Source organism: Diospyros lotus, chromosome 11, assembly GCF_014633365.1.
Source record: "Diospyros lotus cultivar Yz01 chromosome 11, ASM1463336v1, whole genome shotgun sequence".
NCBI lineage: Eukaryota > Viridiplantae > Streptophyta > Magnoliopsida > Ericales > Ebenaceae > Diospyros > Diospyros lotus.
This window is the reverse complement of record NC_068348.1, coordinates 29,366,400-29,389,503: the sequence shown is the minus strand read 5'-3', so window position 1 is coordinate 29,389,503 and position 23,104 is coordinate 29,366,400. Positions and strand designations below refer to the sequence as shown.

The window sequence follows — 23,104 nt, the reverse complement described above, 5'->3', positions numbered from 1 at the left end:
TATTCATGTTCTTAACTCTTTTTTAAATAGATTGTGAATGTATTATGTATGTATATATATTATGTGAATGTATGTAATGTAATATATAGCTATGATTATGTGAATGTATATATGTATATATATATAGTTGTGTGTGAGTATATTCATGAATGTATATATGTTTGTAAGTAATCTGATGGGTGTTTCTCTGGCGTTGGGTTCACGGGATCTAAATAATTTCTGGGTTTTGGTATGACATGTTTGATTGATTAAAAATTATATTTATAAAAAAAATTATTATTTTTATTTACGGGATTTTGTTTATTAATTTTTTGAAAAATATTTTTTCTTTATATTTTTTATATCATATTCGTTTTTCATTTCTATTTCTATAGAATCTAAATGGAAGATACCTTTCTTGTGCATAATTGACCACTCGTGTTCATAATTGACAGGTGTTTTTTAATTAAGAGCTATTATGGTCAAAAATTTTATAATTAAGTATCTGTAGAATATTTTAAAATGTTTTAAGATATTCAAACAGTAAAAATAATTTTTTTTTTTTTAAAGTACAAAGACAGAGCGATGGAGACAGAATTGGGACAAAATTTTACCACCTCAAAGCCCACAAAGTAGGCCCCCCACTTGCGATTCGCAATATCACTTCGGCCAACCAATGAGGCTACGCACAAGATTATACCACTTGATTAGATATGCTAAACAAGTCGCTGATCCCTAGAGAGGGCTCCAAGGTCCTCCATTTCTGGGCGTGTCCATTGTCAGGCGAGCATGTCCGGCCATGATCCCATTGTTAGAAGCCGAAGGCCTCAAGCGAACCGAGTCCTTGGGCTTCGGAGAGGGTGGGTGCAACAAATTTTAGTACGTTGCCCTTGTCTCCTCGTCTGCAACAACAATTTTCCATCTGGTTCCTGTACACAATCAGACGAAGGTCTTCATCTCTCGCCAATCCAGGTCCCCTTCTTCTACTTGTTTTTGTGTCCTATTTAACCTAAATGGGACGTTTCTTGGCTTAGAAGAAAAGGATGCAAAGCTGGAGTACATCAGAGATAGCGCGATAGACGGCTCTCAGTCGATGATCGCCGGGGGGAATGGCTGGCGGCGACGATAGAGGTATTCAAATCATTTCAGAGGCGGCTTTCTTCTGTGATGAGGGGCGATCGACGGCGAATGGTGGTCAGAGCAACGTTGCTTTTGTTGGTTGAGGGTAGTTGGAGTGGGATATCTACTTAGGTTTCATTTTGTGTTGTCTAGTTAAGGGCTACTTGTTTTGGGCCATTAGGGCCCTTGTTTTGTTCTATATATGTTTCGTGGCCCAGTTGTTTGGTTTTTGATATCTATTTAATCCGTTTTTATTATGTATTATGTCAGCCATTAATATGGCCTTGTTTTTCCAATTTGAGATAAATCTTCGTGCTTCTACCTTATTTGAGTTTATGATTTATATAATGATATGTTCTACCTAAAAAAAAGGAAAAAAAAAGATTATACCACTTGAAACTTAAATTTAATCGAGGAATAACTATGACCCACCAAATTTAAAACTCAAAACCTCTAAAGCACTAATACTAATTAATACCAAATGTGTGTACCCATAAAAAGAAAAATTAATTTATCGCATTATATCATGTTACCCAAAAACGCTACCAAGCTGTCCCATATCATTATCAACATATATAGCTTGCAGTTTAAACCTCTCTGGATGGTAATTAATTAAATTTCCTATGAATACGTGTATCCACACACACACACACACACACACACACACACACATATATACATATATATCACATGCATAGTCTCTTAACATAGTGATGGTGGCAATCACCTATTGGCTAAGATAGTGGTTTTCACATAGTTAAATTGTGGTATCCTTGATCATATTCCGCTGTCTTCTAGTGTGCTAGAATTCCAACAACCAGATACCTGACTACGCTCAATTATTTTCTTTTCCTTTTCCTTCTCCTATAAATACACCATTTCTAAGATCCTATAAATACACCATCCAACTCCCAACTCTACCACAAGACAAGTCTTGGAATCTTGGTCGATACCATCTAGGTCTAGCTAGCTAGTCACTCTCTCTATGGCTTCCCTAGCATTCTCAGCCACCAGGACCAACGTTCTGCCGCCGTTTTCCGATTGGCTGAGGAATGCCAGAGATGATGCTATCTTCGGGAAGTCCTTTTTGTCTCAAAAACACAGGTCCCGGGACCTAACCATCCCTGGCGTCGCCAGCAAATTGCCGGCAGTCTCTGTTCCGCCACCCCGGAAAGAAACTGACGCCGGTGGCCGGAGGCTGAGAGCGTGGACAAGCGTCCGGCAGGAGAGATGGGAGGGGGAGCTCGCCGTCCAAGGCGAAATCCCTCTCTGGCTGGTAAGTTCGTGTGATTTCTTGGTTATAAATATATATATGTATATATATATCAGATATGTGATTGTGTATATATATACGTACTATAACAAATCTTCTCCTCACCTTCATCTTCTTTCTTCTTGTATAATTTCGGTTACTAGAGTTTCACGATTTCTTATCGAGGAAAAGTGATCATTATTTTCCCAGAAAATAAGAACTTTTGTTGTTCCTTCTCATTGGTTTTTCCTATACCTGTTGAAAATGACGATGATGACTAAGCGAACCAAATAGGCAGCGTACAAATTAATAAATATGAAAATATTATGTCACAAGAATATGTATATATATATATAATATACATAGAAAATTTTCAAGATTCACAGAATAATCTGATAATATTCCAACGAAGGCAGATAATCCGTGAACCTAATTAAGAAATTAGTTTAATCGTGTGTGATTATGTCAGTAGTTAAACATGAATAATATAATTAACTTGTTCCTATGTCTGCATGGACTCGCACAAATAATCAGAAACGACGAGAAAAATTCTTTTATATGTGTAAGTGGGTCGAGGATTAAGTTTTTGAGATTCTATCCACGTGTAGCTCTCATTCCAATTACATTTTCTATTGCTTTAACTTTTATTAATTTTTTTCCACACGAAAATATTTAAAGATGTAGATTATAAGGTATGTATGGTTTGCATTAAGAAAGAACATTCACAGAATCGTTGTACAAAAAATTCTACAAATTTAATTTATAATGTCTTCTTCCATGTTTCTTGCAGAATGGAACATATCTAAGGAATGGCCCGGGACTGTGGCACCTCGGTGACTACAACTTCCGGCACCTCTTCGACGGCTACGCCACCCTGGTCAGGCTTCACTTCGCCGGCGGCAGGCTAGTAATGGGTCACCGGCAAATCGAGTCCGAGGCCTATAAGGCGGCCAAGAGGAACAACAAGCTCTGCTACCGCGAGTTCTCCGAGGTACCCAAGCCGGACAGCTTCCTGTCCTACATCGGAGACCTGGCCAACCTATTTTCCGGGGCATCGTTAACCGATAACGCCAACACTGGCGTCGTGAAGCTAGGGGACGGCAGGGTGGTTTGCCTGACGGAGACCATCAAAGGGTCAATAGTGATTGATCCAAACACGTTGGAAACGATAGGGAAGTTTGAGTATAGTGACAATTTGGGAGGCCTGATTCACTCTGCCCATCCGATCGTCACTGATACCGAGTTTTTGACGCTGTTGCCGGACTTGGTGAAGCCCGGGTACTTGGTGGTGAGGATGGAACCCGGGACGAACGAGAGGAAGGTGATCGGGAGGGTGAATTGTAGAGGGGGACCGGCGCCAGGGTGGGTGCATTCTTTTCCTGTGACGGAACACTACGTAGTGGTGCCGGAGATGCCATTGAGGTACTGTGCCCAAAACTTGCTCAAGGCTGAGCCCACACCACTTTACAAGTTTGAGTGGCACCCTAAGAACAAAGGGTTCGTGCATGTTATGTGCAAGGCCAGTGGCAATATTGTGAGTCCTCTCTCTCTCTCTCTCTTATTGTTAGCCCAAGGTGATTATATCAGGTTTAATAAAAAATCTACATGATAGAATATTCATTAACAAACTTCCAACTTAATAGTATTGGATTACTATACTTGTAATCTACTAGTAAAGGTTATAAAATATGGGATTAGGTCATGATATACATACATATACATATATATATTAAGTGGCATTTCAAAGCAAAGTTGTGCTTAGACGGATTAATTATTTGTTAGCAATATATATGTGTGATGGGCATGTTTTTGTAATAAGGGCATGATTTGTTTGGCTCCAATTGCATCAGCTAATTACAAGGTGTAATCAAGAATATTAGATCGGCAAATTAAATAATAAAAGTGTTATTGTTTGACCTTAATATTAGACAAAGCGATTGGCCTTTACGTAAAATTTACATTTTGTTCTCCGTCCAAAGGTGGCGACTGTGGAAGTTCCTCTGTACGTGACCTTCCATTTCATCAATGCATACGAGGAGCAAGACGAAGACGGGAGAGTGACGGCCATCGTCGCCGACTGCTGCGAGCACAACGCCGACACGACCATCCTCGACAAACTCAGGCTGCAGAATCTCCGGTCATTCTTTGGCCAAGATGTCTTGCCAGATGCAAGGTACGCAGTATATATAAACGTCACACAACAATACAAAGTCGACTAATCTCATCAATTAGTGCAGATAGATTACAAATATGAATTCTAAAAATATCTTTATCAGTTACTTCCCTATTTATAATTGTATCCTTAGTATTAAAAATACTCGTGGCATGTTACAGGGTTGGCCGATTCGTAATACCCTTGGATGGGAGTCCATACGGGAAGCTGGAGGCAGCATTAGATCCAGACGAACATGGGAGGGGAATGGACATGTGTAGCATCAACCCCGCCTATTTGGGCAAGAAATATAGATATGCCTATGCTTGTGGTGCCCATCGCCCTTGCAATTTCCCCAACACCCTAACAAAGGTAAGAAAAGTCGCTCATCTCAACTGGGGCTTGAGCTTTGTTCTTTTTTCTTCTTTTTTGTCATCGATCTTTGAACGATGGAGGAGAGATTCATTATTCATCAACTATATATGCCACAGCTTGATTTATTCGAGAAGAAGGCAAAGAACTGGTACGACGAGGGTTCCGTGCCCTCGGAGCCACTCTTCGTGCCCAGACCAGGCGCAACAGAGGAAGACGACGGTGAGTAATTTCTAGGTGGCTTTGTCTTTACCTCTGTTGAGTTGAAATTTTGCAATGAAAAAGAAAAAAGAAAACAAAATCGATGATTTGCTAAGCAGTTGTCTATATATAGATCAGAGAGAGGGTATTACTCCTAACGACGTATACGTGCATGGTTTGCAGGGGTTGTGATCTCGATGATTAGTGACAAGAATGGAGAAGGATATGCTTTGTTATTAGATGGATCGACATTTGAAGAAATAGCTAGAGCCGAGTTCCCTTATGGCCTTCCATATGGGCTGCATGGTTGCTGGGTTCCAAGCAATTAACTAAGAACATATATATATATATCTGTATATATATATGTATCTTATATATATTATCATCGTGAAGGGCAGGCTAGCTAGGTATATTGAGTTGTTGCTAAAGCTGGCTATTATTGCACCAGAATTTTCCATTAATTAGCTGGGGGTGTGTTACTGTTAATTCAATCATTGTGTTTGTTGTATAATATTTAAAGTGTGCATATGTATATATATATATATATATATGATCGGTACCACTGTTTGGTAATGATTAGCATCTTAATTATGGGCGCCGCTTAATTAGCAGCTTCTTTATCCTAATCATTCTAGTAATGTATGTTAATTACAACTTTGGCGGTTAACATTTGCTTGCTGTGTACATCATGATGAAGCAACAATGATGTAATCCCATGGTTTGCTCTTTCTTTTCTCTTTCTTATGGGTAACAACTATAAGACGTTTAAGTAAAAATGGCTCGATTTTGTTCGCCCCCTTTCACGGGGTGATCATCATCCTTATTGTTTTTTGAGGGTAAAAAATAATAGAACGACAATCAAAAATTTTCTCATACTGTTTCGTTACTTTTCACTCTCACAAAAATAGTGAGGACGATGGTCATCCTGTTAAAGGAGTGAACAAAATAGCTCTCCCTGTCCAGTCCGTCTCTAAGAAAGCCATAATGTTAATTAGATGGGTTTTTTTTAATTTTGGTGGTGATATTAGCACGTACAAAAGGAAATATGCTTGAAAGAATATTTAAAAAGACAAAAGTACCCTACTTGTGCTCTTCTCCCAGCAATATTTTCCACTTTAGGAGAAGGGTATTTCTGTGCTTTTCAACACTCTAATATGTTAACATTAATTACTTTTGAGAGCATTAATATCGCCACTAAAAGATGAATGACAATTTCAGAAAGATGAGGCGAATAATTTCCATGAAGATTGAAATTAAATCAAATCAGTTATTTTATGTACAATGTCACATGTATATAACAATATTTTTTTTTAACATCAATAAATCAGAGTTAAGCATAGATCGATAGGGTATACGTAGTACAAAGGAAAAATACACATTTACTGTGTAAAAAAAAATTGTCAAATATATTTATATTACGATTGTAACACCCCACTCTCCTAAGGTGTTAGGTAACATAAGATTCCGAAGAAATATTTTTTTCCAACGAAAACTCAACACAAAAATCGTTCCCCAACAATCTCGTTACACCTTCTTAGTATATCAACTTAAAATCATTAATAAACTAAGACAGATAAACTACCTCAAATATGGAAATTAGATCAAAACCTCAATAGAATATAGCTGAAATCACTTTATTCATAATATAAAATCGAACCAACGTTTTACATGACATCATCAAAATAAACAACATAATTGAAAACGACATATTATAAACTATCCACTAATCGCCGTCACTCATCGGCAATCCCTTTCTCTTTCGCACCGCTGCATTCACCTGGAACATTTGAATATTCCAGGGACATAGTTCATATTAGATGATAAATCATCTAAATGGGAGTTTAAAAATACGTTTTCATGAAATAATGCAAGACATGAAATAAACAAACACAACCCAGCAAGCCCTAACTCAAGAAAATCTCACACAACGCTTAACCCTACCACGGGGAAAGAGCAATCTCTCTAAAGGCATTATCACCACATTGACACAACATGATCCTAGCTTAAGAGAGGCAAGGTCAACACATCTCCCCAACACCTCAGGAACAATCGTTACTACTCCCGGCCCAGAAGAGTCACATTAACGCAAGAACCCGGCTTACCATAATTACGTCAGGGATTACGTTCCCACTCAAAAGTGTTCAGGAACCATTACTCAATCCCAACTCAAATCCCATATGGACCACCAGTCGTCCTAGTGCAACTTTCCTACCCATACGACTCGACATGGAAACTTAGGCGATTATCCCGGTATGCACATATGCATACCAGCACAAGATATCCCTATACATTATTCTGGCAATACCCTTGAAGAATTACGACTACACTATCTAGACAACATTTCAGGCTGACATTCTATATAAACAACACAAAACGCATGACAATGCCACATTTTATAACTCAATGCACCATATAAACAACATTTCATGTACATAATCTATCGCACAAAATTCAATGCATATGTATAAAACGTTTTGGGACAAACCTCCCACATGAAATCAATCGTCACCGATTAAATCGTTCGCATGTAACAAAATCATTTTGCATAAAATCATAACACATTTAGGTAGAACAAACTAAGTTTTAGGGGTAGAAACACTTACAATAAATCAAGTTTTGGGGTGAACACTCACAACAAAATCAAGTTTAAAGTAGGAACACTCATAAGTCAAAATCAAGCTTTTCAGTAAAACACTCAACTTAAATGTAATTCAGAATGCTTCAAAATTCAAGTTTAACCTCGACTCCGATGTCAAACTTTTTAATGTTAAATTTCGAACTACAAACTTCAAATAAATTTCTAAAATTTTTCTCTATATTTCTTCTGCACATATTCTTACTCTGTGTGTCCTTCCTTTCTCTCTCATTTTTTTTTAAGCCTTTTCAACTATTTATAGGCAATTTGAGTGCACCAAGAATCGATCATTATATATCTCAATTATCGTGTAATTTCTTATAGCCTATTGTACTTTGTAATTATTCTCTCCATGTGCAAGAGATAACAATCAAATTGAACTCCAATAGCTGCCTTGACGACCACTTCATATATATATACATACTATAATTGTATCATCCTGGCCAAAGAACTTGGCTTTCACACACACTTCTCACACATAAATATATATATTATATGAAGGAACTTGGACTAGTCATGCACACACTGCGCGCGCACACATACACACGTATATATATGAATATTATATCTATATATTGCTTTCCACTCCAAATTCAATATTCATTCCATGTGCTTGCAATTTCAATGTGCACTCACAGATTCTCATCCTCACGCTCACTGTTATATATATATATATATATATAGTATATCTATATATTATATTATTATGAAAATTATTCACTAAAAATTCTATTTAAGAATTGCATAATTACAATTATATTCTCAAGTATTAATTTTATTTAGATTAAAATACTAAAATTTTAAAATTAATAATTTAAAATTATTCGATAAGTACTATTTTACCACTGCACCTTTACGAGACCCTTATTTCATTCCAAAACTACTTCAGGGTTAATTTTTAAGCAAAATCGAAACTGTCCTCAAAATTCTATTGATTTTTCAAAAGTTCCTACGATAATTCAATTTTTCAATCCAATTCACAACTGTACCAAAAATCATTTTCGATTCTGTTTCTTTTAACACCTAAAATCGGGTCTCGAATCACTCGTCAGTATTATTCTATTTTCCTTAAATATCTAGGGTCCGAAATACTCCATTCAATTAATTCAATCACTTAAAACTGTGATAATGTACCCTATAGTCCTATTCTTCTAAAAATTCTACTTATATCCCTCATAAAATCCCATTTATAGCCTCAAAAATTCCTAGGTGTTACAATCATAATGCCATTGTCATATTTTATGTTTGTCATAAGTTATTTTACATATATAATATGAAAAAAAATAACAAATTTTCATTTTGTAGCGGCTCCATTCCAGATGGGCATCACAACACGAAGAGGGACCAACTCCAAGTACAAGTTACAAGGACAACAATATAACATTTTCTTACAGGCAACAGTAAAGAAGTAATAAGAAATGACAACTGAAAAAATCTCAAGATATTTGAACAAGAATAGGAGTTGTTTAGATCCCGTATAAAGAGCTGCATACCTTAATCAGCTCTTTCTTATCCTTTTCTTAGAAAAAATAATTAAAGACTCAATGAAAACAAGCCTCACAACTATCAACCCCAAGAAAGAAAAAAAGGGAAAAAATATCTGCTTTTGCTGGTGTATCAATCAACTGAATGCAGGGTAAAATAGTGCCCTAATGAGAGACCATATAGTAGACAGCAAAGACTAAAAGATCCCAGCTAAGACTCTAAACCCACTGATGCAACAAATATCATGTATGGCTTCAGGAACCTCATTTAGTAGTTAATGGTTACCAGAAGTCTCTTTACTCACTTCTGGTCTGTATATACAGCATCAACATCATCAAGTTCAAGTAACTTGGACATGAGTTCCTTGTTCAAATCCACCGCTTCGTCGTCAACCTGAGACCCACCAACACAACAATGTCAATTGTTTTATGCAGAAAATGGGTACTCAAGATTCAAATCTTCTCTACATGTATGTAGAAAGCTAAAGAAGCTTGAAAGTGTATTAGGATATATGATGGGCTTCGCTATCAAAAAGAACTGACTCATATTAAAATGGTTGTGCAGAGTGATTATAAGTTGCCATGGAGTGAAAGTATTTAGATGAGATCCTGATCACATAGCCTAACATTCAGAATTTTGACCTTCCAAAATGGAACGATATGTAAGCTTAATGGGGAGCAAGGAGAAGGTCACTGCCTTTCATCTTTGAGGACCATAACATTTGGCATGAGGCCCCTGGCCAAAGAAGAGCCTTCCCTCAACAAAACTTCAGCAGCCTGGATTTTCCTAGAAACATGTCCGAGCATGTTGTTTATCTAATGCCAATAGTTAATAGGAAAAAAATTTGAAAGAGAAATGAGTACATTCACTACAGGTTCAATAATCCCCGCCTGCTAAGTGTACAAAGAATTCTAAATTGATGTCTAAATCAAACCATACAAAGCCTCTTCAGAAGAAACAAGATGATCAAATCTTATGATTTGATTTACAAGGAAGAGACTGTAGCCGGTAAGTGATTGACTTCAAGTTTTGGGGGCCACTTTCTATGCCCATAGTGGTAGTTTAGCACCAGTAAAAGTTATTTAGGGGGCATTAGACAGAACTTCCAGTTTTAAGTTTTCAGTTCATAGTTTCATTTTTCTTTCTTTCTTTTTTGTGTATTCAGTTTTTATTTTTATTTTAAAAAATGAAAACTTAACATGTTGGGTAATGTTGGATTGTTTTTAGTTTTTTTTATTTTCTATTTTCTATTTTCTCTTTTCCTCCTTCCCACTGCTAATGGAGTCACCAGAGTCCAGCAAGGCCACTTCCAAACCTTGTCTGGGAGTCCAGTGACTAAGGTCACCAGTGGTAAGGGTGAGCATTATTCAGTTAAAATCAAAATCTAAACCAAACCGATTAATTTCAGTTAATTCAGTTTGGTTCAGTTTGTGATTATTATTTCAATTTTTAACCAAAATGACCGAATATATATGATTATTTTACAAAGATATGCCTAGGTTTCATATGTTATTTATGAAATTATAATTTGATTATTTAGTATACCTTATGCTTTAAATGAATATACACACATGTTATAGAACAGTTTTATTGCTGTAACAAGTTATGGAATGCGCTTCTTTTTGGGGGGTTAAATTTAATGTTTTCAACCATATGAACACCCATTATTTTAATTAATTTATAATTCTGTTATTTTGATAAATTTTGGTTAATCTGGCCATTTCGATTAAAATGATTAAATTAGTTAATCAGCTTTTCTATATTTCTATTTGGTTCTCACCAAACTCCTCCATCACCAACCAAATTATCCAAACGTATGCCCCTAACCAACAGTGGAGAGGAAAGGGAAGGAGAAGAAAATGAAAAGGAAAAGGAAAATATGGGAAAACCTTTTTCAAGGTTTTCATTTTTTTCAAACATATTGAATTTTTGTTAAAAAGGAAATAAGCAATTAATGACCATTTCCTGTTTTTGTTTCCAAAATATTGGAAATAAAAACTAAAAACGAGTGATGTCAAACATGCCCTTATATTTTCTTGTGGTTTAGTATACTGCAGTCAACTCTGCCTGTAGATTGTGTATACTGTACACCCTCAACACAAGAAGTGTAGAAGGTATTTTTCCAGTTTACACTCAAACCCAAGCCCAAATAAGGAAGGAGGTTCTGTTAGGTAGCTCATAGCCAGAATAAATCTTGTCAGATCTTCCATCACTAATTATAGACAAAAATAATTAGAGAGCTAAAATTCATGTAACCAACCCTACTCAAAGCTTGGGAGATGACGATGATATTTAGTATACTGCAGTCAATCTACATGTTAATAATCTAAGCAACTATAGCAGCAAATTAGGCCCAGCCCATCAATAGCAGAAGAACAGGGTTTGATATATGCACTTCAACATGCATGCATAGAATCTAAAAGCAGTAGCTTTTTCTCTAAGGTTGCAGCACATAGCCCCATCGATTCTAAATCTATATGCTGGGAAAAAGATGCACTCAGACACGTACATCCTAATGGTGTTCTATGTTGTAACATCTACGGCAGACCCACAATGGATATATAATGACTTTGAATATACATGTCTCCAACTTTTAGCAAGATATGGGAATATGTCTTAACATATTTTGAGTTTTCCAAGTATTCATCTAACAAGGACTTGACAGGATAACAGAAAAGAAAAAAATTCATAACTTCAGTCAATTTTTAAAACCAGGACGTGGACACTAAACTTCTATATAGTAGATACATATATGCATACAATCAGACATGATGATAATCACAAACCCCAATCTCTTGTTTAAACCATTTTGCATTTTAACCTTGTTATCAAATTTGGACCACGTGTTCAAAGTTCATAATGCATTTAAACCCATGGAGACAAACTGGGTTGTCCTTAAAAGTTTGCACATTTTATATTAGCATTACACACAAATCAACAAGAACAAAAAAACAAAAAAAGTTTGACCTACAATCAAACACAGGACAGGTTTGATTCATTTGCTTTTAAGTGAAATATTTGTTCAGTAATGCATGTAACACAAAATATGAAGTCCACATGAAATGAATGTAACTAAAAGATTTTCAGGAAATACCTTGGCAGTCTATGCCTCTATACATAGCTGACCACTGGGCAATAGGACACTAGGTCTGTCTTGCTTATCTGATAGCACAGGTGATACCTATTCTCTCGAGATAGAGTGATACTTATCCAAACTAAAGATATAAATAAAAAGTGAACATCTTGACAAAACAGAAGAGACAGAAAAGTAGATTACTGCCTAGTAGAAAATATTTGATTGTTAATGGTGAACATAACTGCGCTAGCAACTAAGCCATATAATTTGGAGTGCACTAATCACAAGTTTTCCAAAACTTGACATAACTGAGATGTTTTCACTTAAGGAAAAAATAAAGAAAAAAAACCTTAATTATACTCCTATAGAAACATGAGCAAATTTCAGCGCCCTTGCCAATCAAGTACAGAATACAATAATAAATTAACTGTATGATTTCAAGATTAATAAAGATCACACATTTTGGCAGTAAGTCTTCAACCGTTAACCTGCTGGGCAGTGAAAATATTGATTCGGCATAAGGATAGCCAAAATTTTCCTCCCTCCCTCTCTTACCAATGTACAAGCCACAAGGATCCTAATAGGCTTCTCTCAGTTACCCCATCACCAACACCCTTTTAACTTACGATAAAATTTTAAGATATTGGACCATTATGGTTAAGTAAACCCATTAATGGTGCAAGAAATATGCCATAGACATCCAATTTGTGTTAGTGTCATACCTCAATTGGGCTAATAGGAAGTAGTTCCATTCCATTATCAGGTTCAAAAGTTATTCCTTCCTCATGTAGCTTTGATAATATTGCTCCATAATTTTCTGCTGAACTCACAACTTTATAGTATCTATGGACAAAAAACCAATAAATGATTAAAACCTTTGTGCAATGGAGAAAAACACCAATGAGGAACATAACACAATTTCAAAAAGAGAATCAGAAGCATATAAAAATAAATTAGCAATGAAACAGTGAGATGAGATAATCTGCAGAAGTAGATAGTTAGCAGGTACCTTTCAGACATATCTTCTTCAGTGTCATCCTCATACACTTGAGGTTCAATGACATCATCAGCACCAGCATCTAAAGCAATGGCAAGAAGCTGGTCTCTGTCAGCATCCATGACTTTTAAATTTACAACCCGAGCACGTCTAAACTTAAACATAATAGACCCTCGGTCTGCCATCTTCCCACCACAGTCTTTCACCACCTCTCTGATAGCTGCCACTGATCTGTTTGTGTTATCCGTTAAAACCTCAACTATTATACCCACTCCACCAAAACCATAAGCCTGAATGTGCAAGCACTTATAATAAGATCCAAAATACACCCCCACACAATATCAAAATGATCGAGCTGAGAACATTTTACTGAGAAAAAAAAATGCTGCTTCTGTCAAATTGAAGTTAGCAATGAGATTAGATCTACCTCATAGAATTTCTCAATGTATGCTTCTTGTCCCTTTTCAGAAGCTCTCTTTATGTTGCGCTCTACAATTTCCTTTGGCACATCAAGCTCCTTTGCCTTCTCAAGTACAGAAGCAAGAGCCGTATTTGACACAGGATTAGGACCACCTTTCTTGACGCTTGATTGTTGAAAAATTGAATTGCATCAACATCAATGATCAAATAGTATGTAGTCATGAGGCCAATTGTTAAAAGCATATCTTGCTTGTAAGAGACAACTTTAAAAAAAAAGTGCTTGAGAACAGGACTTCCTATGAAAAGGACAAGATGAAAACTAATATTTCAGCCCTAGCCACTGATGAGAAGGTAAAGAGCAACTTACGCAGATACAACTTCCTTTCCAATTTTTGCATACAGCTTTGCCTTCTTTGCATCTTGAGCCCCCTGCATTTGACGCATGCTTGTAAAATATGAAAATTTCAGGCAGAACATGAAAAAAAGTTCTTTGTGATTCTCTGTTTTCACTGTTACCCCATATGAAAGTTTAAACTAGAATGGCTCTACTAACAAAAGCAAGAGTTATGATTGCACGTACAAAAAAAAGAGAAACTCGGACATGCTGTTTGTCATTGCCATTTTTTTTTTTAAGAGTAGCCCTCATCGGAAGATTAGGATAAGGTGCAGTAGATAGTGATGATGATGAAACCCTCACGAGAGGATTAGTTATCTCCATTGAGCCTAACTTCATGAAACTTCATTTGTGCAAAAACTAGAAGTGAATACAAATTCACCAATTTGTCGCATACAACGGTTAAGAATACACAATCCTGTTGCAGCAGCAATGCCCGAAAACGTGATACTACACTACACAACATAATTCCAAGTTACAGCACCAACAAATATTCCAAGTTAGTGGCGGAGGCAACAAACCAACGCCACACTCTACATCTACGAAACCAGAACTGAATCAGGCTTTTCATCAAACACGAGGAGTTCAAAATTAACGTTCAAGCCTACCTCTTCCACAAGAAGACCAGCGCGATAGGAGCTCCGTACAACTCTCCAAATTACAAAAGTTGAACAGAACTACAAAAATTTTCATGGTTTGTCTCAGATTGAGGGAGTGGAAGGATACCTTTCTACCGGCAATCTTGCAGGAACGCCTGCCCATAGAGAGGGGAGAGAAAGTCCAAATCTTTCTAGCTGGTCTGAAAGACGGGCGTTCGTATGATTGTACCGACGAAGAAGCCGAATACGATGATGAAGATGATAGGTTGCCGCTTATTAAAACTGTACCTGAATCCACAATCCCATACTCGCATCTTAAGAAATTCTGAACGAACATTAGATTGATGGCAACAGATAAAACATATACAGGGAGATAAATTTTACTGTATAGAGCAAAAGATTTGGAGCGTTGGAAGGAGAAGCCAATCGAGAATCTTGGGATGAATGCTCCGAGAGCTCTAGCGGAGGAGAGAGAAGAAACCATTGTTTCAACTCTATTTTGTTCTTCCCCTGTTTGCTTGGCCCAACAGATTGTCAGCAGAGACTTGAACGCTCAACACTGATTTTCTCAAATCAGAAAACCCCAGGACCAAGAGAAAAAGATTGAGTAAGAACATCCATACATTACGGTCTGTAACATCAGTTGCACGTGCGAGTTACAAAGACGGCGCGGTGTTCATCTGTTCCGCGATTCTGTTTGAGCAAATTGCATTTGTCTCCCTTAGGTTTAATAAAATACATTTATTATTTCAACTTTTTGAAAATTGTACCAGCCTTCCTTACTATTTTCAAAGGATTATCACTTTCTCTTCTATTTTTTTTTTTATTTCAGTAAAAAAAAGGTTAGTTGGGTGTGACGACTTATATTTTTATCGATCTCCAGAGTAACCTAGATAAATTATAAGAATTATAGTTAAATTGAATGTCTTGTCTAAATCTTTGCAAAATGAAGAGTTTTTATGTGTTAAAAATATTATTATACTATTATTTAGCCAAGTGAATAATTGTATCGTTGAAGATTATCCATAACATGCATATCAAACAAATCAATGAGATTTATAAAGAAACCAAGAAATGAATATGTATCACTCAGTATTAATATTTATAAAATGATAGATAAATTTTACGAAAAAATAAATAAACTATTTGATTTTTTATTCACATTCTTATTACACACATCCCTTTAAAGTAAAATTACTGTCGCCAAACACTTGTGAAACCTAAAAACGACAAACAGAACAAAACAGAATTAAAAAAAAAAAAAACAAATCTCACCCCTAAATCAATTCATAGAAAATGTTAGTAAAGACAAAACTTACAGAAAAAAATATATATATATATTGGTAGAGTCAAATTTATTTTATTTATAATGCAATGGGTCCAGGACCACTATATATTTTGTTTAGTAGTTTTCTTCAGTTCAAGTATCAAGACACTCTTTAACCATCTCTTGAATCCTCTTCTTCAATAACTTATCTTTTACGCCTGTCAAAAGGTTTCGGTAAAACAACTCCAGGCGAGTGAGCCTATCACGATCAGAGGACTCCAACATGCTCTCCCATTCCTTTGCTATGTCAAAGGTACCCGAGTTTTGCAATAAGAACGTAGGCATGTCCTGCTCTTCAAAAGGCTTTCCAAAAATTGAACCATGGAGAAGGCTAGCATACTTTTCCATCATGGAGAGTTTTGAGCGAAGGAGCCTCGTCTCCTCCGTCGCCATGGACAATCTTTTCTCCATCTCTTTGATTCTTGCGGGGCCTTTACCTTGGTTATTCTTAACTCCATCAACATGGTCAAGCCCCCCTTCCTCGAAATCCTCTATTAGTGGTGGCCACAACGCAATAGATGGAGCATAACAATCTGTAGTCCTACCATTCCCAAGTACACCACTCCTTCCCCTACCCCACGACCAAAGCTTATATCCATCATTAGCAACAAGAACGGTGTGGGCAGCCCCACATGCAACCTGAACTGTCCCCGGAAATTTAGGTCCATATGGCCCATTACATCGAATAAGTAGGGGAGAAAGGGCATCCCCTGCATCAGTTCCGGTAAATCTAGCATCAGGGCATAAGCCAAGGCCCTTCTCCATACCCCATGACCACACGTCTCCAGCTGATGAAACAACGCTAGTGTGAAATAAGCCACAGTCAACAGAAATTAGAAACACATTTTGCAGCAATCCTTCTACTGGCTTGGGCAACAAAGCATTTCTGGTGGTTCCAAGACCAAGCTGCCCATTATCCCCAAGTCCAAATGTCCAGCACACACTTGTTGTTGTGTCACTTGATCTGTTATCAAGAGCAAGTAAAGCTGTGTGGAAGGCCCCGCATGCTACTGCATAAACTTCCCAAGGGGAACCCTGGCTAAATTTCTCAATGATTTCAGGCTGCAACCTGCTATCTGTATCTCCGAGGCCTAATTGGCCATGGTTATTGTTACCCCAAGAATAGCATATAAGATCACTGCCTTTGTATGTTTCTCCAGCACTAACTAAGGCCACAACATGCTCGTTTCCACAAGCAACCTTGACAACAGTGTGTCCATGGAAATTCCAAACAGGTATTGGTATGAAACTGCTTACAAGAGAGAAGCCCCCCTCACTGGAGCTACTTTGCTGAGGGCAGTTACCCCAGATCCAGAGGGCTCCAACATTATCAATGGCCAGCGACATCATTCCTCCAGCTTTGATAGAAGAAACCTGAGATAGAAGGTCAAATAAAAAACAGGTACATTAAAAAGGCAATGTTAAGCTGATCAAAACCTGAGGTTGGCCAGGTTCTTTCTTTTTAGGCATAACAGATAATGAGGATAGTCATACCTTTAACGGTGTTCTACTGGATGTTTCTGATTCATCTGTAAAAGCGCCAGGAGAGCCCAACTCAAAGAATTGATATATTAAGCGGGGAACTAAAGCATGCTCTCCATTGAGACCAAGTTGGCCATCCATGTGACAGTCAAGGATGAACAGAAATTTCAAATTAGCAAGCCAGGAGACACAATATAAAGAAATAGGATAAAATAAATCATAACTTATTAACATGTTATTGTGATCCATATAAAAGCAGAAAACAGCTTGTATTGGATACAAGTATTGTGACCCCAGGCCCAAACTGATCCATCATCTGCATTGAGGAACAAAAGAAAAGTCAAGTCAGAATTGTCAGAAATCACTTCCAGATCCCAATTAACTGAAATTTCATTTCTTAGTTGCTACTGACAATAATAAGAATGTGAGTGAGAAAAACTAACATTGTTCTCCCACTAAACATATCTTTTGTTATCTGGTAGTTGTACAATTTTACTTGGTCATCAAATTCGAAAGAAATTCATGACAAGAACACTTCAAGGTTGATTCCATCAGTTTGTATCTTAATTACCAGGAAATTTATTTGGACAAAAAGGAACTCCTTCCTCTAGAACTCTTTTATGATGGCGGACAAAACTAATAAAGTTTTAGATCAAACTCCAATTAAATGATTTCAAGATGCTTCAGAAATTTTACTTGGAAGAAAGCAATCAATAAAGTTATACAACTACCAGATATCAGAAATTTTGATATCTGGTAATTGTATAAATTTACTTGGTCGTAAAATTCACTACACCATCCATGAAATGGAAGAAAACACCTTCAAGGTTGATTCCATCAGTTTATACCATAGTTAACAGGGAATTTATTTGGTGAAAAGCAAACTCCTTCCTTTGGAACACTATTATAATGGCAGACAAAACGAACAAAAGTTTAATATACATTCAAAATCACAATAAAATTATTCTTTTACCATATAAGAAAGAATTTTATTTGGATAGTCTAAACCATTTTTATATGTGACCAAAAGTTCATATCTCAGCTCTTGAAAAGTAGTCATGATAAGATCATATAACAACATACCAAGCCTTAAACCCACCAGGCAGTATGATAAGATCACATAAACAACAACAACAACAACAACATATTCAGCCTTTATCCCACTATGTGAGGTCGGCTACATGAATTCTAGACTTCTATGTATTTCTATCTTTTGTCATATCTTCATTGAGATCCATACACTTCATATCAAACTTTAATGTTTCCCTTAAAGTCTTCTTAGGTCTGCCTCTACCTCTTTTTTTGATTAATTGTTCCATTTCATCAACTCTCCTCACAGGAGCGTCTCTTGGTCTCCTTCTCACATGACCAAATTATCTTAGTCTAGCCTCTCTCATCTTCTCCTCTATTGGCACTACTCCTATCTTATTACGAATAACTTCATTTCTAATTTTATCTTTTCTTGTATGGCCGCACATCCATCTTAACATCCTCATCTCCGCTACACTCGTCTTTTGCTCATGTTGGTATTTGACTGCCCAACATTCTGAGCCGTACAACAAAACTGGTCTTATAGCTATCCTATAGAATTTTCCTTTCAATTTTAATGGGATTTTATCATCACATAACACCCCCGATGCATTTCTCCATTTTAGCCAACCTGCCTTAATTCTATGTGTGACATCCTCGTGAATTTCTCCATCTTTTTGAATTACTGATCCCAAATATCGAAAATGGTCTTTTCTTTGTAAGATTTGGTCTTCCAATTTTATTATAACATCCTCCACTCTTGCATTCTTACTAAATTTACATTCCATATATTCTGTTTTCTTTCTGCTTAATTTAAATCCCTTAGATTCTAAATTGTTTCTCCATAACTCAAGCTTAGTGTTCACTCCTTCTTTTGTTTCATCCACTAACACTATGTCGTCTACAAATAGCATACACCATGGCACATCTGTCTGAATATCTTTAGTGAGTTCATCCATTACTAAAGCAAATAAGTATAGACTTAGTGCAGAACCTTGATGCAATCCTATTGTAATTTTAAACGGTTCAATATCCCCTCCGCATGTTCTGACCCTTGTCTCTGCACCATGATACATGTCCTTAAGGGCTTGTATATAGGCTATTCGGACTCCTTTCTTCTCTAAAACCCTCCATAATACTTCTCTAGGGACCCTATCATAGGTTTTTTCTAGATCTATAAATACCATATGTAGGTCCTTCTGATGATCCCGATACATTTCCATTAGGCGCCTCAGTAGATCACATGACTTGACAAAATATAAAATAGTTTCTCTCTCATTATTAATTTCACCAAAACTATAACCTTTGGGCAAATTTTTATATCAATTCACTTCTCCACACGCATAACCAGTCAAATCACCTCCTATAACAATCTTTTTTTGTCTTGGTATTTCTTGCAATAATAATTCTTCTAAATTCTCCCAAAATTTTAGTTTTACTTCTTTTTTCAATTTGACTTGGATTGCATATACACTAACAACATCAGTCTTTTCCTCTAGAACTTTAGTTGTGATAATCCTATCTTTCAATATCATCACGTACACTACCTAATTTTGAAGTCATCCAAAATAATCCTCTTTTTATTTCTCTTCAATTTTTCTTCTAAGTAGCAAAGTTTATGTTTTAATCATTCAATATTTTAGCCTTCTTGCTACCTACTGCATTTTTTGAAGACAACTAATATTGATGATTTTTTAACCATCACATTTACCACTTTCATAGATTTTTCTATCAAAGTTTTACTATTCCATTATCTAATCCTAATTAATTTTGTTACTCATGTTTGTTCATAAAATGAGAGAATCTTTACAAATTTAGCAGTACCTCCAGACATTGACAAAGCAACCCTAATGCATTTTTTTCCTGCATTCTAGTAGTACGTGTCACTAAAAGAGTCACACCCTATGAAGATATACTTACAACTAGAATTTATGTTAAAAGAGTTAACAAATTTTACACTGACTTCTGGTGACCTAATATAACACTCACTCATCTGAACTTGGGACCAGTTATCATAAGGAGTAAAACCTTCAATGCTTGAAGTTTTGAAAGAATTACTCCATGCGCGTGGAGAATTTTAGATGAAAACGACTTATGTGAGGGACAAATGATCCATCTATTCTCATGACAGGCTCATCTATGTTGAAAATTTGGTGAATGTATCAGAATTTTTCCCAAATGTAATTTGAACAAGAAACAATTCATGTTCCAATGTTACCTGCTTTAGTGCTTCATATAGACTTAGGAGTTCATTCTGATCTGCCTACCTCATCATCACGAAGACCCATTTTGGACATGCTGAAAAAAAAAAAAAAAATAGCAGTTGTACTAGTATGATGTCTTCTTCTTATCTCTGCTTCTTCCATAATGCTCCAATGCACTATATGTGATCATGAATTATACATTCAACATATAGAGAAAGTGCCTTCTTAAATTACAAAATTCATATTTCTTTTTTGAATTACAATACAAAATATATATTTCGAGTACTTATTTTACAAACCCAAAGCGTTATTTCCAAAACCCATGATCTCTACAAATTGTGCATGCAAAATTCAAGTTATGCGAGAAGTTCTGTTTACGAAACATGACTTCACTAATGGATTGAGAAATCAGTGGCTAATGTATACAAGTTTACTATGGACGAAACACAACTTCATTGAAACTGCAGCACCGACACCGCGGTATACTGCAGAACTGAGAAGCCAGTGACTCTGAAATATGACTTTATTGTGAAAGAAGCAGAGACTTCAATGGAATTGAAGTCAGTGTGATCAGTCACAGACTTCACCAGAGTACTTGGATATGAGAAGTTGTAATGTGCTCAAATTTGGGGGCAAGACAAGAAAATCTACTATTTGAAGATATTACAAACAATCAGCCATCAAGAAATTACCAATCAAAGAGATTATTAATAAACTAACTAGACAGGGTAAAGTAAGTGTCTAAATAGGCAAGGAAAATGGATCCAGCAAATTGATTGACCTGCAAGTGCGAGACTGTGATAAGCGCCAGCAGCGACTTCAACAAATTTGACCCGCCGGTTTCTATCCCTAACGTGGATCCGGACCGGAAACAGCGAATCTTCCTCCGAACCAGTTCCCAGCCGGCCCAGCGTCCCTCTCCCCCAAGCATACACATCTCCTTCCCCTACGTGTATTCCACCGCCATAAACAATCAAATTAACAAGCCCATAAACAATGAATAATTCAGAGTGTTCCTATACAATATTCTGTGAGTTTGAATTGAAATTTACCGGTGAGAGCGAGAGTGTGAGCTTCTCCGGCGGAAATTGCGACGATTTTGTTGGACAAGGTGCGGGAATCTAGAGCAGCTCCGGCGTCCTCCATTTTTTCAGGCGAGACAAAGGAATCGGACTCTAATATCACTATCAAATTAGAGAGAGAGAGAGAGAGAGAGAGAGAGGAGCGGATAAGAGCGAATTCGGCTAAAATGGCGATTGTATTGCGTCATTGACTACTTGTCATGATGAATTGACTTGACCAGTGGATGTAGGCGATGAAGAGGCTGTTTGGCTTACCCTTTTTTAAGATGGCTTTTTAAGCCTTTCGTGTAAAGTTTTAAATGGTTAATCTTTGACTTGATAAATGCGTTTTAATAAATATATTTTAAGTTATTATTTATATAATTATATATTTAATTTAAAAAATTAATAAATTATCAAAACTTAATAAAAATATAAAATTATATATTATTGAATAATATAACTAAAATTGATAAAAATATTAATTATTAATAAAAATAAATTGTAAATGATAAAAATGTTAAAATTATATAAAATTATTAAAAAATATATTAATAAATGTTATATCTTAAAATTTAGATTTAATTTATAAAAATATTAAATATATATTAATACAATGTTATACGTTAAAATTTAGATTTAATTTATAAAAATATTAAATATATATGATCAGATATTAATATATATTAAATATATATAAAGAGAAAGAAAAATGATGAGATGACAATGGCAACAATGGGTTGAAGACAGTGATGTCGCGATGGAAGTTTGAGATAATAATGAAGGTGTTGAAAGAAGAGATGGTGATGGAATAGTAGGTGATGGTCGAAATAGAGAAAATAAAAATAGCAACAATAATAATGAGATGAAAAAATAGTGATAATAGAGATAAAAAAATTAAAATATTAAAATTTTTAGAGGGCAAAATTATAAAATATTTAACCAACGGATTTATTTTTAAAAAAATAAGAGAATTTTTTAAAAATATTGTTAAATTAATATTTAAAAATTTTAATTTTTAATAAATGTGTAATTAAATAAATTATATAATTAAATGAGAGTCAAACCCTCCCCCAAACACGCTCTAGATGCTAATGGCCCCGTTTGTTACAGTTTAATTAAAGAAATTATAGTTTCTAACTTCTTAGACTGCAGTTTTTAAAACTTATAATAAGTTGTGAACTTGTTTGTTACAACTTATTAGAAGTTGTAATTAAATAGTTGTGGTGTTTGATACCATAAGTTGTAAAATAACTTATTTTTGTATAATTGTCCATAATACTCTTAATAGTTATAGAATGATAATTTAAAAATTAATTA

At 35.8% G+C, this 23,104-nt stretch overlaps 3 protein-coding genes and 1 long non-coding RNA gene across 5 annotated transcripts; 2 read left to right on the top strand and 2 right to left on the bottom strand.

Moving 5' to 3' along the window:
- The first annotated feature begins 398 nt into the window (after positions 1 to 398).
- LOC127813579 (uncharacterized) lies at positions 399 to 1,414 on the top strand. Its single transcript, XR_008026149.1, has 2 exons — positions 399 to 928; positions 1,014 to 1,414. It is a non-coding gene; the product is annotated as an uncharacterized LOC127813579 (long non-coding RNA).
- Positions 1,415 to 2,021: 607 nt separating this feature from the next.
- Positions 2,022 to 5,594, top strand: LOC127813530 (carotenoid cleavage dioxygenase 8 homolog B, chloroplastic). Its single transcript, XM_052354541.1, has 6 exons — positions 2,022 to 2,374; positions 3,141 to 3,884; positions 4,330 to 4,523; positions 4,685 to 4,874; positions 4,994 to 5,096; positions 5,259 to 5,594. Exons 1-6 carry the CDS (start codon positions 2,084 to 2,086, stop codon positions 5,402 to 5,404), a joined length of 1,668 nt encoding a protein of 555 aa, XP_052210501.1. The 5' UTR covers positions 2,022 to 2,083; the 3' UTR covers positions 5,405 to 5,594.
- Positions 5,595 to 9,129: 3,535 nt separating this feature from the next.
- LOC127812667 (probable transcriptional regulatory protein At2g25830) lies at positions 9,130 to 15,312 on the bottom strand. Its single transcript, XM_052353164.1, has 7 exons — positions 15,066 to 15,312; positions 14,809 to 14,969; positions 14,056 to 14,117; positions 13,696 to 13,852; positions 13,281 to 13,558; positions 12,994 to 13,114; positions 9,130 to 9,588 (listed from the first exon to the last, which is right to left on the bottom strand). Exons 1-7 carry the CDS (start codon positions 15,163 to 15,165, stop codon positions 9,496 to 9,498), a joined length of 972 nt encoding a protein of 323 aa, XP_052209124.1. The 5' UTR covers positions 15,166 to 15,312; the 3' UTR covers positions 9,130 to 9,495.
- Positions 15,313 to 15,942: 630 nt separating this feature from the next.
- Positions 15,943 to 22,029, bottom strand: LOC127812666 (ultraviolet-B receptor UVR8). Of its 2 annotated transcripts, XM_052353162.1 has the most exons (5): positions 21,776 to 22,029; positions 21,505 to 21,669; positions 17,771 to 17,806; positions 17,503 to 17,627; positions 15,943 to 17,382 (listed from the first exon to the last, which is right to left on the bottom strand). In XM_052353162.1, the coding sequence occupies exons 1-5, from the start codon at positions 21,867 to 21,869 to the stop codon at positions 16,102 to 16,104; spliced, it is 1,701 nt and encodes a 566-aa protein (XP_052209122.1). In that variant the 5' UTR covers positions 21,870 to 22,029; the 3' UTR covers positions 15,943 to 16,101. The 2 variants fall into 2 exon arrangements, with proteins under 2 accessions (XP_052209122.1, XP_052209123.1); XM_052353163.1 differs by lacking the exons at positions 21,505 to 21,669; positions 21,776 to 22,029 and having other exon boundaries at positions 17,503 to 17,630; positions 17,772 to 17,787.
- Positions 22,030 to 23,104: the final 1,075 nt, after the last annotated feature.

Coding starts and splice junctions, on each gene's coding strand:
- LOC127813530 (XM_052354541.1), top strand. CDS start 2,084: ATGGCTTCCCTAGCATTCTCAGCCACCAGGACCAACGTTCTGCCGCCG. Junction 2,375..3,140: donor GCGAAATCCCTCTCTGGCTG/GTAAGTTCGTGT, acceptor TGTTTCTTGCAG/AATGGAACATATCTAAGGAA. Junction 3,885..4,329: donor GCAAGGCCAGTGGCAATATT/GTGAGTCCTCTC, acceptor CTCCGTCCAAAG/GTGGCGACTGTGGAAGTTCC.
- LOC127812667 (XM_052353164.1), bottom strand. CDS start 15,165: ATGGTTTCTTCTCTCTCCTCCGCTAGAGCTCTCGGAGCATTCATCCCA. Junction 14,118..14,808: donor GCAAGATTGCCGGTAGAAAG/GTATCCTTCCAC, acceptor CGTCAAATGCAG/GGGGCTCAAGATGCAAAGAA. Junction 13,115..13,280: donor GAAGAAGATATGTCTGAAAG/GTACCTGCTAAC, acceptor TTTTGTCCATAG/ATACTATAAAGTTGTGAGTT.
- LOC127812666 (XM_052353162.1), bottom strand. CDS start 21,869: ATGGAGGACGCCGGAGCTGCTCTAGATTCCCGCACCTTGTCCAACAAA. Junction 17,807..21,504: donor TCACAGTCTCGCACTTGCAG/GTCAATCAATTT, acceptor TCCTCAATGCAG/ATGATGGATCAGTTTGGGCC. Junction 17,628..17,770: donor GGCCTGGGGTCACAATACTT/GTATCCAATACA, acceptor ACTGTCACATGG/ATGGCCAACTTGGTCTCAAT.